At 51.9% G+C, this 14,385-nt stretch overlaps 2 protein-coding genes across 4 annotated transcripts; both read left to right on the forward strand.

Annotated features, from left to right (window-relative positions):
• CD27 (CD27 molecule) lies at window positions 1-6,876 on the forward strand. Of its 3 annotated transcripts, XM_042945610.1 has the most exons (6): window positions 3-334; window positions 481-612; window positions 4,666-4,845; window positions 5,049-5,138; window positions 5,392-5,511; window positions 5,741-6,876. In XM_042945610.1, exons 1-6 carry the CDS (start codon window positions 199-201, stop codon window positions 5,863-5,865), a joined length of 783 nt encoding a protein of 260 aa, XP_042801544.1. In that variant the 5' UTR covers window positions 3-198; the 3' UTR covers window positions 5,866-6,876. The 3 variants fall into 3 exon arrangements, with proteins under 3 accessions (XP_042801546.1, XP_042801545.1, XP_042801544.1); XM_042945612.1 differs by lacking the exon at window positions 481-612 and having other exon boundaries at window positions 1-334; XM_042945611.1 differs by lacking the exon at window positions 5,392-5,511 and having other exon boundaries at window positions 2-334.
• On the forward strand, window positions 6,794-13,794 carry TAPBPL (TAP binding protein like). The gene is made up of 7 exons (XM_042945609.1): window positions 6,794-6,876; window positions 7,636-7,854; window positions 8,001-8,258; window positions 10,811-11,149; window positions 11,726-12,028; window positions 13,215-13,298; window positions 13,483-13,794. Exons 1-7 carry the CDS (start codon window positions 6,810-6,812, stop codon window positions 13,524-13,526), a joined length of 1,314 nt encoding a protein of 437 aa, XP_042801543.1. The 5' UTR covers window positions 6,794-6,809; the 3' UTR covers window positions 13,527-13,794.
• The last annotated feature ends 591 nt before the right edge of the window (window positions 13,795-14,385 follow it).

Consider the following 14,385-nt stretch of genomic DNA (forward strand, 5'->3'; position numbering starts at 1 on the left):
AAAAAAAACAGCCACCAGAGAGCTTCAGCTGCCATCAAAGGTTGGCTTGCCACCTGAAACCAGCAACTCGAAGAGCACCTACAGCTGCTGCCCAGGAGGTGCAGAGAGCAGGCGCCCGCACCCAGCTGGGGGCAGCAGGTCCGCAGAGCCCAGAGGTCAGTGGCTGGAGTGCAGAAAGAGCTCCCCTGGGCAAGAGCCATGGCCCGGCCACCCCCCTGCTGGCTGTGGATTCTGGGGACCCTGGCGGGGCTCTCGGCTACCCTGGCCCCCCAGTGCTGTCCAGAGAAGCATTACTGGGCCCAGGGACAACTGTGCTGCCAGATGTGTAAGCCAGGTAAGAGAGGAGCCCTTGCCAGGGGTTTGGGGTGAAGGGCAGTGGAGAGCGCATCTGAGTTCCAGCAAGGAGAGGAATCCGGTACCACCTTGAAGAGGGCAGAGAAGTGGCCTTCCTTGGGCCTTGACCAGGACCTCTGCTCACAGGGACTTTCCTGGTGAAGGACTGTGACAGACACGGAGAGGCTGCTCAGTGTGATCCATGCATACTGGGGGCCTCCTTCTCACCAGACCACCACATCCGGCGCCACTGTGAGAGTTGTCGGCATTGTAACTCTGGTGAGATGGGCAAACCTCTGGGGGATCAAGGTGGCAGAGCCGGGGATGGAGAAGCAAAGAGGAGGGAGGTCAGAGCTTGTCACTTCAAGGCTACTGCAAGTGGAGCCAATGCTGGGAAATGGGGTGCCCTGGGCAGGGCACATATTGATGTGGAGAGAACTCTAGCGTTACGGGGAATGGGGTAAGCAGAATTTGGGGAGCTGCGGAGAATGGGTGCACAACTCAGATCATGACAATATAAAGGGGGAAGTGAAAAAAAAGGGAGGTGGTCCTAGGTCCCAGATTTCAGGTGAGCAAACCCCCATTGATGAATTGGCTGTGTCTGAAGTGCACATTCATTTGGAACTTGGAGTACATCTTTCTTTCTTTCTTTCTTTCTTTCTTTCTTTCTTTCTTTCTTTCTGTATTTATTTGAGAGAGAGAGAGAACAGAGGAGAGGCAGAGAGAGGGAGAGAGAGAATCCCAAGCAGGCTCCACAGTCAGCACAGAGCCCAATGTGGGGCTTGAACTCACGAACTGTGAGATCATGACCTGAGCTAAAATCAAGAGTCAAACCCTTAACCAATTGAGTCATCCAAGCACCCCCTTTCTTTTTTTTTTTTATATTTATTTTTATTTATTTTGAGAGAGAGAGAGAGAGAGTGCAGGGGAGGGGCAGAGAGAGAGAGAGGGAAAGAGAGAATCCCAAGCAAGCTCCAAGCTGTCAGTACGGAGCCCAACTCAGGGCTCAATCTCACAAACCATGAGATCATGGTCTGAGCCAAAATCAAGAGCTGAAGGCTCAACTGACTGAGCCACCCAGGTGCCCCTACGGAAATAACAATACCAGCCAGTCGAGTAACATCCTTTCTTTCTTTCTTTTTTTTTTTTTTTTTTTTTTTTTTTTTTGCACAACAGCCAATTTAGGAAAATGAATATGTATGTGGCCTATATTTCTGGTTTATTTTGTAATTTTATCTTTAAAAAATTTTTTTAATGTTTATTTATTTTTGGGAGACAGAGAGACAGAGTGCAAGCAGGGGAGGGGCAGAGAGAGAGAGAGGGAGACACAGAATCTGAAGCAGGCTCCAGGCTCTAAGCTCCATCCGAGCTGTCAGCACAGGGCCTGACGTGGGACTCAAACCCACGAAGCGCAGGATCATGACCTGGGCTGAAGTCGGATGCTTAACTGACTGAGCCACCCAGGCACCCCAGTAATTTTATCTTTTTTAAATGAAGAAGTAACATGTGCAGCTGATGTGAATTCTTTTATTATTTCTGCATCTTAGCTAGAATTTCAGAATCTGTGTGCCAGCCCAGATAGAGCAGCAGACTTTAAAGTGGTCCCTTGGGGCACCTGGGTGGCTCAGTCAGTTGCACATCCAACTTCAGCTCAGGTCATGATCTCACAGTTCGTGGGTTCTAGCCCCACATCGGGCTTTGCACTGACAGCACGGAGCCTGCTTGGGATTCTCTCTCCCTCTCTCTTTCTCTGGTCTTCCCCCTCTCTTTTTTTCTCTCTCTCAAAATAAGTAAATATTAAAAAATAAAAATAAAAACAAACGAAAAAAGGTTTGCCATTGCAAATAAGTCAAAAAAAACACAACATCTCAAATACACAAGAAGTATTCCTCAGTCCACTCAACTTAAAAATATATTAATGGATGCTTTTCTCTTCTTGTCAGCAACCCCAGCAGGGTTGGAATTATTTATTTATTTTTGATGTTTATTTATTTTGAGAGAGAGAGAGAGTGAACACAAGCAGGGCAGGGGCAGAGAGAGTGGGAGAGAGAGAATCCCAACCAGGCTCCATGTTCAGCACGGAGCCCTACTCAGGGCTTGATCTCAGGAACTGTGAGATCATGACTGGAGCCAACACCAAGAGTAGGATGCCCAACCGACTTAACCACACAGGCACCCCTGGAATTATTTTAGTCAAAGTCCACCCACTCATTCTGCAGGCCCCGCCAAAAGGCCTTTTCCCAATACTGAACCAGCCTGAACTCCCTTTGCTGTGTTCCAGACCAGGCGATTCAGACTCAGCCCATAGGCCCCAAAACTCTCAGGCAGCAATTGGCTGAGGGACTCCAGGTGACGGTGGCCAGGGGTGAGGCTGAATGAGTTTGGCCCCCTCTGGACCTCAGTATTCCCATGGGTAAAATGGAAAAGTGCTTGAAATTCGCCTGGAATTTGGGGCACAGGTTATACAAGGTGAAAAGAACTCCCAGGTCTCTGGATACTCATCACTAAAAACAATGGCACGCCTTCCATTGTAACCAAGCTCAGCCCCCTCCTTAACCCTTCTCTTGCCTTTGGGCAGATACCCTCCTGCCCACCCCCTCCTGGGTCTGAGGTGATCTTCCTCACCTTTGCCTACCTCTTCTCCTCTCCCCTATCACTGTTCTCTTCTTGCAGATCCTTGTCCAGGCTGGCTCACAATTCTTGGTAAGCCACAAGGAAACCAAATTCTAGTAGCAACTACGAGTCAAAATTCAGAAAGAAGCAGCCCTAGGGGCCTAAGGATGGGAAGAAGGAATTTGTGTCCCTCTCCCTTTCCTCACAAAAAGCACATGCGAAAGGAATATTAGAGTACTAGTAGGCATCTTCGACATCTGCCAGCCTTCCTTTCTGCACCCCTCCTTGCCTGTGGGGGCTCTTCTCCCTGGTTCCCCATGAGTGCACTGTCCTAAGGTCCCACCAGTCCATGGGCAAACCTGGCCCACGTCCGGTGCCAATGCCTTCCCCAGAATCACCCTCCTCTTCTTAACCCCAACCACCTGTGAGTCCAACCCAGACTAGAACCCCTCACATCCTCCTCCTCTAGTATAATTTATTGGCAGTCATTCAGCACCCAACCTCTACACTTGAATAACATTTCTATTTAAAAGGCAAAGTAGGGGCACCTGGGTGGCTCAGTCGGTTGAGTGTCCGACTTCAGCTCAGGTCATGATCTCACGGTTTGTGGGTTTGAGCCCTGCATCGGGCTCTGTGCTGACAGCTCAGAGCCTGGAGCCAGCTTCAGATTCTGTGTCTCCCTCTCTCTGCCCTCCTCTGTTTGCACTCTGTGTCTCTGTCTCTCAAAAATAAATAAACATTTAAAAAAAAATTTTTTTAAAGGCAAAGTGTGTTAGTAATGAAGTAAATCTCTAGTAAAGTTAAAAACCTATCAGGGGGCCACCTGGGTGGCTCAGTTGCTTAAGTGTCCAACTCTTGATTTCAGCTCAGGTCATGATCTCATGGTTTGTGGGTTTGAGCCCGCATCGGGCTCTGCACTGCCAGCTCAGAGCCTGCTTGAGATTCTCTCTCTCCCTCTCTTTTTGCCCCTCCCCCCTCTCAAAAATGAACATTTAAAAACAAATTAAAAAATAAAAACCTATCAGGGACCATAGCAGCACTATTCCTGATTGCTTAAAAACTGGACACTACCCACGTGCCATTTGCAGTAGAATAGATAACTGAATCATGGGAAATTCATACAGTGGAATACTATACAGCAGGAGAAGGAATAGCCTATGGTTACAATGTGGATGAATTTCACAAAGACTGAATAAGAGTGCCTGATACAAGTAAGCACACACGCATGACTACACAAATGTATTGCAAAATGAACTCGCAGTGTTAGGAAGTCAGGCTAGATGGTGGTTATGTGTGGGTGGGAGGAGGTAGTGACTAGAAAGGAACTCTGCTTCTCTTGTCTATGGGTCCAATTTGTAGCAATTCTCAAGCTTGATGCTTCTGATCAGTGTACCTCTCTGTAAGTAAATTACACTTCAAGAAGTTATAAAAGTATCAGTGAATAAGAGAGAAAATCATGCAGGCTGTTTCTACTTTTTCCAGTTTGCATTTCCGAAGCATGAATTTTCTAAAAGGTCTAAATTTTTCCTTTCATGGCAATAGTAATAAAGGTAGAGGCACTAGGTGACAGCGAGGGAGGGGCAGGCCCTTGTGTAGATGGGGCAGGAGTTCCGGGAGCCGGGTCTGGGACGGCAGCTCAAGATAGGATTTGGCGAGCGCGCCTTGCAGGTCTCTGAGGCCTGAGCTTCTCGTGTTCCTCCTGCCCTCCTCTGTCCCCAGGTCTCCTCATTCGAAACTGCACCCTCACCGCCAATGCAGAGTGTGCCTGTCCCAAGGGCTGGCAGTGCAGGGACAAGGAGTGTACCGAGTGTGATCCTCCTTCAAACCCCTCACTGACACCTCGTCCATCTCAGGCCCCAGGCCCACACCCACAACCCACCCACTTACCTTACGCCAAAAGTAAGTTCCAGGCAACACTTTGTCCAGTCACAGGGATAAGGGTCACCCCCGCCCCCAACCAGCACCCTCCCCACATAAGTTGCCTGGCCAGCTGGTCAGCCTTCCCATCTCACCCAGCGCCTCTTAGGCCTCAGGCCTTCATTCAGCCCAGGCTTGTGCCCTAGGAGGTGCCCTGCTGCTGCTCACCCTGTCTCTTTTTCTAGAGATGCCAGAGGCCGGGACAGTCCGGCAGGTGCAAACTCTAGCTGATTTCAGGTGGCTGCCTGCTCCAGCTCTCTCTACCCACGGACCACGTGAGTTTCCTCCCCATTCTCCACCCCCAGAGAGAATGCATACAAGAGAGGGAAGTCAGCCAGAAAGCTCCTGGAGTAGGAGTAAGAAGTAGGAGAAGCAGAATCTAAGGATTAGGAAAGGACTTAGTCCAATGGTAGCAGTGGGGATCGGGGTGAGAGAGAGATGGCAGATGGGTAACAGGAGGCCTGGGCTGAGGAGAGTCGAGACCTAGGCCCTCCCCCAAAACACTTGTGTGGCCCCTGTCTACCACAGCCCAAAGGTCCCTGTGCAGCACAGACTGCATCCGCATCTTTGTGGTCCTCTCTGGAATGTTTCTTGCTTTCACCATGGTCGGAGCCCTGTGCCTCCATCAACAAAGAAAAAATGGACTAAGTAAGAGACAAAATGCAGGTCTCCAGTCCTGTCCCTGCACCCCACCCTACTTCCTTAGCCCCACCACCCATGCCTGGAACCTCTCGGAAGCCTCCCTCGCACCATCTTTACCAACCCTTGCTCCCGCCTTCTCTCTCGCCTCTTCGTCGGCACCCCCTGACAGCCTCCCCCAAGCTAACCCTCCTTTCACCACCCCCCACCTTTACTGCCTCTGATTCTCCTCCTGCAGACAAAGAAGAAAGTCCAGTGATGCCTGCAGAGCCTTGTCCTTACAGCTGCCCCAGGGAGGAAGAGGGGGGCGCCATCCCCATTCAGGAAGACTACCGAAAACCAGAGCCTGCTTCCTACCCCTGAGCGTGCTCGCCTTGGGGGGTGGGGAGGTCATCACTACAATAAAATCCCAGCCTCAGTCCCACCCCATAGGCCACCCAGGCCGATGAGCCGAATGAGACCTGGCACCCCCGGTTTCAGTACCATCCTCTTATCAGGACCCTTTCCTGTGTGCAGACTTGAGAACGTGCCTTTTGGAGACTGGCAGTGACAAGGACACGAGGGGATGCGGTGGAGGGTGGGTCACAGGAGCCCGAGTGTGCCCTGGCTCAGCCGGCTTCGCCCCTGCGCTGCACTGGAGGGCTGAGGCCCTAGCTGGAAAACACACTTCTGCCTACGAACCCCCACGTGCTGTATCACTGACGTAGAAATTCGGCAAAATAAAGTGACGGCCAGCCACACACCGATGCTCTCCGCGCGCGCTCTGAAATTCAATCTCTGGGCGCCAGCCACTCCCAGATCCGGGATCTGAATGAGGAGCTCTCTCCTGGGCAGGCTGGTGCTAGGGGCCCGCCCCAGTCGCCGAAGGAGGACCGCCAGGGGGTGTAGCACCAACCGAAAATGAAGAAAGTTTCCCAGGCTCCTGGGGATCCTGCTTCTGGCTTCGGTCTCTGCCTCCCCCCACCCCCTCCCTTACTTCGGCTCCGCTCTCTTGGGTGGGGGGTCCAAGGATGCATGCCGTTGAAGTCAGGTCTTGACAGAACGAGAGGATTTGAGGGAGGCGGGGGAAGAAAGGAGAACCGTGATCACGACGCTGGCACGCGCGCCTAGTTAGTGGTTTCACTCCCAGGCAGAAGCAGCCGCGGTGACACTCGAAGTGAAAGCGAAAGAGGAGGAGGCCAAGGGCTGGAGAGAAAGCTACAGGCCAGAAAGGGTAGTTCGGAGAGCCCCCTCTTCTCCAGCCGGGACGCACCCGCCGGAGCAGTGGGGAAGGACGGCGGGGCGGGAGGGGTGGCAGCGCAGCCCCCATGGGCGCGGGGCAGGGCTGGTGCCTGCTGCTCTGCCTGGCCCTGTCCCGAGTGGCGGCAGACCCAGGTGAGCGGGGAGCGCCGGCCGGAGTGGGGGGAGGGGGAGGGAAGAGGAGGGTGGGGGTGTTGGACCCAGGGCGCACCAGGGACCCACCCACCCCGAGATTCCAGAAGGGGAAGGGGGTGGGGGGAGGGGGACGGCTTCCAGCAGCCTCCTAAGCCCAACAGGAGAAAGGCTGGCAAAATAAGGAACCAATGGTGTTGGGGAGGAGGCCGCAGCCTGTGGGAAAGGGCAAAGGAAGAGAGGCCTCCTGGGGGATGCGGTGGGGGGCCTAGTGGAGAGGGCACTGCCTGGGAGCAGACACCTTCCCAAGCGGAAAGCTGGGAAATCCCCGGGAGGTGTGCCCTGGAGGTGGGGGAGGGGCAGGCCACCTGTAACCGCAGAAAGCTGAGTAGACCCAGTGGGCTGGCTGGGAAATTGTGCCAACTCCCCTCGCCACACGGGCGGCCTGTCTCCTCTCCCAGTGGCAATTTTGCCTTTGACTGAAGAGGGAGTTTCTTGGCTGGCAGTTGTAATGAGAATAAAAACATAAACTCTCCTGAGCAATGTAAATCAGGACTTCAATTCATACCAGGTATGTGCCTGGACTAGCAGGTGCTTCCCAGAAAGCTGGTTTGGGGGTGACGAGAGAAGGACACAGAGACAGCTAGGACCCTGGATGACAACTTCTACACCTTCCTTGATGACTCCACAGTTGGGGTGCGAGGCGAGTACAGAAGCAACTCTCTGGGCAAGAGGGTGCTCACTCCTGTCTTTAACCTGCAGAAGAAAGGCAGTGGCGGGAGGTGGATGTGGTCCTAGACTGCTTCCTGGTGGAGGAAGACAGGCACCCTGGAAGTCTTGCCAGCAGTAGGACCACGGTGGAGGCCTTGCTCGTGCTGAGGCAGGTACCAGTGCTGGATGATGGCTCCCTGGAAGCCTTCACTGATTTCCAAGGGGGCACACTGGCCAAAGACAACCCACCTGTTACCTTCGAGGCCTCAGGTAAGAGCCCTCCGCCCTATGTCTCAATCTTTCTGGGCTCCCTCCGCTGGGACAGCGCAGTTCCTGAGGACACCCACCGCACCTGTTTCCCATGGACCCAGGTGTTCTCAATCCAACTAGACCTCTGTGCTGCCCTTCTCCCTCAGTGAACTTGGTACAGATTCCTCAAGCCGAGGCCTTACTCCATGCTGACTGCAACGGGAAGGAGGTATCCTGTGAGATCTCCCACTATCTCCTCCAGGCCACTGAGAAGAAAGCTTCGTTCATTGCCAACGTGCAGGTACCCGGAGGGGGACCTAGTGTCTCCATGGTGATGAAGGTTCTCAGGGATGCTGAGAATGGGGCTGTTTTGCACCCCACACTGAAGCTGCCCCTGAGCCCCCAGGGGATGGTGCAGACTGCAGGTGAGAAAATTAAAAGTAGCAGAAATAAAGTTGTGGGTTTTTTCAAGTAGGCAGCTTATGGGGGACTAGAAGAAGGAAGGGAATAAGTACACTTCCATCCACATCAGTCATCTCAGGGTGTCCCCTAGCCTCAGTCCTTTCTCCTAAAGACCCAAAGGATTGGACTGGGATCATTTTCACCTCCCTTGTGTGAGGAAATGACATGCGAGGCTCTGTTCACGTACGCTGTCCATAGCAGTCTTATTAAACCAAGCACCAGTTGTATCGCGGTGAAAGCCAGCCTGTTCTGGTGCTTCAAGATGATTAGAGCGACGCACATGCAGGATTTGTTCATTAACTCTTATTAGCAAAACCTGGTTCTTGCCCTTTCCAACCTGGCACATCCCAGAGGACACAGGAAATTGAGAACATGATGATAGGCTTCTCCAGAGCTCCTCAAATCCAGTATTTTGCCTCTAAAAAGAGGACAACCAAGTCCAGAGATTAGGGGGCTAGCCTCTTATCCTTAGAAAGCCCCAGAAGACTCAACCTAACTTTACCCTGCCACAGCAGAAAAGAGGGGTTCTCATGTCTGTCCAGTGTCAGCCATAGTCCTAGCATGGCTTAGGGGGAATACCTAAGCCATGCTAGGGTATTCCCCCTTTGGGGGAGGTATTCCCCCCCGTCTTTCTTCCTTTTGTAGGGATATTTCAAACCTACAAAAAGGTAAAATAATGTAATGAGCACCTGTATACCATTCACCCAATTATTTTTTAATGTTTATTTATTTTTGAAGGAAAGAGAGATAGAGCACGAGCAGGGGAGGGGCAGACAGAGAGGGAGACACAGAATCCGAAGCAGGCTCCAGGCTCCGAGCTGTCAGCACAGAGCCCGACACGGGGCTCGAACTCACCTGCCATGAGATCATGACCTGAGCCGAAGTTGGTAGCTTAACCTACTGAGCCACCCAGATGCCCCTGTATCAACCAATTATTAATGTCTTGCCGCATTCTCTCTCTTGATAGATGAAAGGATAGGTATCCCCCCCTGAACTGAAAGTAAATTGCAGACATTCCAACACTTCACCCCAAATGTTTCCATGTATGTCATGTATTGGCTCATAACACAAAGTTTATAACCAAAAACAAGGATATTCTTTCATAATCACAAAACCATCACCTTGGCAGCAAACCAAGGTGGGGAGCAGTCTAGGGTGGTGCAGGCAATAAGGGAGTACAGTGTGTAAAGACTTTAAGAACATATTCTCACCGTTACATCACCACCATATTGACAATCTTGAACACTATCAGTGATAAAACACTCCTCCCTGCCAGGGCAGTCCATTCCTACCATTACTTGGTACACCACTGAGCATTAGACTTAAGAAATGTTCTTTAATGTTCATTTATTTATTTTGAGAGAGAGAGGGAGAATGGGCGCATGTGCGCACATACAAGTGGGAAAGGGCAGAGAGAGAATCCCAAGCAGGCTCCATACCGTCAGTGCACAGTTGGACGTGGGGCTTGAACTCATGAACCATGAGATCATGACCTGAGCCGAAGTCAAGACGCTTAACCGACTGAGACACCCAGGTGCCGCCAGACTTAAGAAATTTTAAAATTGATGCAATAGTACTGTCAATATAGAGTCCAAGTTCAAATTTCTCCAGTGGTCCCACTACTGTTCTAGTTTGTTTTTGTTTTAAGTCCAGGATTCAAACAAGGGTCATGCATTCAGTTGTCCTGTGCCTTTAGCCTCCTTTACTCCAGAACAGGCTTTTCCTAGCATTGACATTTTGAAGAGTCCAGGCCTGCTGTCTTGTAGAGTATCCCACCATTTGGATGTGTCTGATTGTTTTCCTCATTAGATTCAGCTTCAGCATGTTTGGCACAAATACTACCACTGGGTGCTTTTTAAATCTCTTATTCCTATTTAGTCTTCGCAGCAGCTTTGCCTTAAGCAGATGACCTTGGCAACCCTTACTGCCTTGCCCAAGGTCACAGAGCTAGTAAGTGGAAGAAGCAGGGTTCCAAAGCTTTTGCTGCTATTCCAGTGGTCTTACCTGAGGGTCAATGGCAACACATAATTTTGCATGTGTAATTTTCTGGTGGGAAGTCCATAGCTTTCGTCAGATTATCCGGGGGGAAGTGACTCCAAAATAGTTAGGATTACCATGTGTGCCATGCTGCTTTTCCACAGCACCATTTCTTTGTGGTTCCATCTTTTTTTTTTTTTTTTTTTTAATTTATTTATTTTGAGAGAGAGAGAGAGAGCACAAGCAGGGGAGGGGCAGAGAGAAGGAGAGACAGAATCCCGAGCAGGCTCCACACCATCAGTGCAGAACCCAACGTGGGGCTTGAACTCATGAACTGTGAGATCATGACCTGAGCCATGATCCAGGGTCAGATGCCTAACTGTGCCACCCACGTGCCCCATTTTGTGGTTGCACCTGATGGGAAATGTCCAGGAAGGAGGCAGGGACAGGCATACGCCCACAACATGCCCACAGCTTAGCGATCAGGTGGACTCGAGGAGGAAGTAGCCCACAGTCACCCTTCTTTTTCTCACTATAGTGGAGCTCCAAGTGACAACACAGACCCCATTGCTGAATTTCCTGCTGGGGTCCTCAGCCTCCCTGCACTGTGGCTTCTCCGTGGCCCCGGGCTTAGACCTGACTGGCGTGGAGTGGCGGCTGCAACATAAGGGCCATGGCCAGCTGGTATACAGCTGGACCACGGGGCAGCGGCAGGCCAAGCGGGAGGGTGCCTCCCTGGAGTCAGAGCAGCTACTCCTGGCCGGGGATGCCTCCCTCACCCTGCCTAGCCTCACCCTGAAGGACGAGGGGACCTACATTTGCCAGATCACCACCTCTCTGTACCAAGCCCAACAGATCGTCCAGCTCCACGTCCAAGGTGAGGTCATTTTCGGTTCTCCAAGGAGAAGGGAAGGGATATGCCTATGGAGGTGTTTTCCAGGACAGCATCCAACACAAGGGCAATTTTCTGAGAAGCAGGCTGAATGGCCACAACCTAACTGCCATCTCCATCCTAGAAGTGCAGACTGTTCTCTGTCAGACTCCAGGATAATTCCAGTACGCAATTTCCCAGCCCAGGAGCCTGCTGCCCTGCCCTGGCTGGCTGTCTCCAAGTACCTCCATCCTCTGGAGCACATCCTAAGAAGGAGCAGCGGCAAACCATGGAGGGGCTGTCTGACTGGCAGGAGTATTTCATCACTGACGTCCTTTAAAATTGCCAGCTTATAGTGACAATAAGAAGCCAACCTTTCGTTGGTTTTCCTATTGCTTTTCAATTACCTGTGGAAGGCGCACCCCTCCTGGCCCGCATCTAGGGTGGACCCATTACAGCCCCCTTGGCACTCCACTGAGCTCCCACAACCCGCCCTCACTCCCAGCAGGAAGAGAATGCTTTGGGCAACTCTGCTGTCCGGCTGGATCCCTCTGGAATCTGATTCCTCGTTCTTTCTTCCAGCTTCCCCCAAAGTACAACTAAGCTTGACAAACAAAGCGCTGCCACCCACCCTCATCTGCAACATCGCTGGCTATTATCCTCTGGACATGACTGTGACGTGGATCCGAGAAGAGCCAGGTGGAGCCCCAGTCCCCGTCTCTGGGGCCTCCTTCTCCAGCCTCCGGCAAAGCACAGCGGGCACCTACAGCGTCTCCTCCTTCTTGAAGGCAGAACCTGGCCCTGAAGGCACCACTTACACCTGCCAGGTCACCCACATCTCCCTGGAGGAGCCCCTTAGGTCCACCGCCTGGGTTGCCCCACCAGGTACTAGGAGTGCCCTCTTTTCCCCACCTCCATACTTGGGCTCATGGCTCGCCTGCCCCCAGCTCATCTTTGGCCTTGTTCTGCTTCCCTCAGCACTTTGTTCAGCCTTGGCTCCTTTCCCAAGGTGGCAGCCTCCATAGCTGCCACCACATGCCGAGACGCATCATTACACCCCAGGTTCCAGGGTACCAGGCGATGTACTGACAGTGGGAGATCAAGGGTGAATTGTTCCTGCCCTCAAGGCGCTTAGTCAGGTTGGAGGGACTGACTAGGCAGTCACAGAGGACAGCCTGGAGGAGACATTCAAGCCAAGCTAGCTAGCTCAGCGGGAAGGGAACAGCTAAGATGGGAAAAAGGGCGCATCTGACGGCCAAATTATAAGTCTAAGGAAAATGTGGGAACTGCACAGCTAGAGCCAAGGGTGTGTGGGAAAAGAAAGAAGTGGCTCTAAAGCTTGAAAGTAACTACATTTATTGAGCATTTACATGAATCAAGCACTCAGCTGTACGATTACATGTATTATCACAACTCCCATTTTACTGTTGAGCAAACTGGCACTTACAGATGTTAAGAAATTTGCCCAAAGTCACCTACCTCGTAAATGGTAAAAAAGAAAATATGAAAAATGGGCTCCCCTACAGCCTTCAACCCTCTCTGGCTATTAGTGGGTAGATCACAATGGGCCTTCGAGCTGGAATTTCATGCTGAAGTCACAGAATGTCATTGAAAGGTTTTCAACAAGAGATGCAAACATCCAGGAACACTGGGCATCATTTGGTGGCTGACCAGACTGCCAAGTTTCCCAAAAACTGGGAGTTTTGCCTCAGCTTACACCATTCCCCAGCTAGTCGCAAAATTCCAGTTTACCCGTCAACAATTAATCTAATCTAAATCGCTCTCGTGAAGCAATTAAAAATGTCCCAGGGTGGGAAGAGGTAGGAAATCCCGTGTGGAGGAACACATGGACACCTGACAATCTTGAACAAGTATGAATACTACAGTGCGCCCAGTTCCTGGGCAAAAGCAGAACACTTGCTATGAGCTCCTTCACCAGTGATAGGGTGTCTGTCTGTCTCTCCCTCTCCTTCCTTCCTTCCCTCCTTTGTACCTCTTGCTGGGGATCTGGCTTGGGCTCAGAAAGGATTCCTGCCTACTAATTCCTGCCTATGCTGCTTTCAACCTACAGAGCAGAAAACGGCCTTTGGAGTCCTCTTGGCCAGCAGCCTCTTCCTTCTTACACTGTTGTTCCTGGGGCTCCAGAGATGGCCAGGTAAGCTCCTGCTGGTCCTTAGCCCTGCCCCAGCCCCTCTTCACCTGAAGATTAGCCAGCTGTAGCCCCCTCCCCACCCAGACCAAGGATGAAACCCAAGTGTCCCGAGTCCCGGCCCATCCCCCCACCATTTATGGGGTTACCCCAACTGAAACCAACCTCCTACCCCCTTGTTTTCCCCTAGCTCCCTCACCAAGGTCTGCCAAGACGCTGAGGCCCTCTGGGTAACCACTCTCCTGCCTCAGTAAGAAGAAAGAGTAGTCACATTCTCCCAGAAGGACCCTAAAAAGGCCTGAAGAAAGGCATGAGGAAGGCACAGGTCACAGGGGCTCGGGCTCGGGCTCTGTGCACGTCTCTGCCTTCCTTCATTGTGTCCCTGGGCTGAACACCAAAGGAGAAAACGTGAAGAGGTGAGAGGGTGGTAGGAAGGCAGAATGTCTGTGTGGAGGTTAAAAATAAGCCTGTGGTAGGAAAAGAAAATGGGAAGACATTAAGAAAGGAGAAAGTGAGGGGCCGGGGGGCAAAAGGGTGGGGGTTGGGCCATCACATGCAAACATTTGAACTCTGTCCAAATAAAAGCCCCTTGTGTCCTCAGAAACAAAGCTTTTCCACGTTGCCATCTTTCCCCACACTGGACCCAAATGAGCCCTGTCCCCAAGCCTAGCCATGCCGCCGACTCGCAGAGTGTTCAAGGTGTCAAACGAAGGCCCTCAGAGGCAGCCTTGGGGCTCCACGCCAGTTGCTCTGTGTACCCTTGTGCTGCAATTAAGGTTGTACCCCTTTAGACAGCTACCGGGCATTTCAGGATACCTACAAACTCCTCAGTCCCTCAACTGCAGGGGGAAGATGTCTCTTTTCATCCATTTCTAAATTGTGTCTGGTCAGCACAGTGGAACTCGGCGTAAGGAAACTACGTGAGGCTGCTGGGGAACGGGCGTGTTTGCTGAGGCCTCATCTCGGCACGCCCCCGGGACAGGCCGCGCAGCCTGGGGACCTAGGAAGGAGGTGGACAGGAGGTGTCTGAGAAAACCTGCAGTTGTTTGTGAGGTGATGTTCGAGATGCCCACTCAGCTTCCTGCCATCACTT

This window comes from Panthera leo, chromosome B4 (assembly GCF_018350215.1).
Source record: "Panthera leo isolate Ple1 chromosome B4, P.leo_Ple1_pat1.1, whole genome shotgun sequence".
Lineage (NCBI taxonomy): Eukaryota > Metazoa > Chordata > Mammalia > Carnivora > Felidae > Panthera > Panthera leo.

Bases quoted from the DNA above. Each gene is read 5' to 3' on its own strand.
- CD27 (XM_042945610.1), top strand. From the start codon at position 199: ATGGCCCGGCCACCCCCCTGCTGGCTGTGGATTCTGGGGACCCTGGCG. The intron at 613-4,665 runs GTGAGATGGGCA...CTCTGTCCCCAG, and splicing joins TTGTCGGCATTGTAACTCTG to GTCTCCTCATTCGAAACTGC. The intron at 5,139-5,391 runs GTGAGTTTCCTC...TGTCTACCACAG, and splicing joins TCTCTCTACCCACGGACCAC to CCCAAAGGTCCCTGTGCAGC.
- TAPBPL (XM_042945609.1), top strand. From the start codon at position 6,810: ATGGGCGCGGGGCAGGGCTGGTGCCTGCTGCTCTGCCTGGCCCTGTCC. The intron at 7,855-8,000 runs GTAAGAGCCCTC...CTTCTCCCTCAG, and splicing joins TGTTACCTTCGAGGCCTCAG to TGAACTTGGTACAGATTCCT. The intron at 8,259-10,810 runs GTGAGAAAATTA...TTCTCACTATAG, and splicing joins GGGGATGGTGCAGACTGCAG to TGGAGCTCCAAGTGACAACA.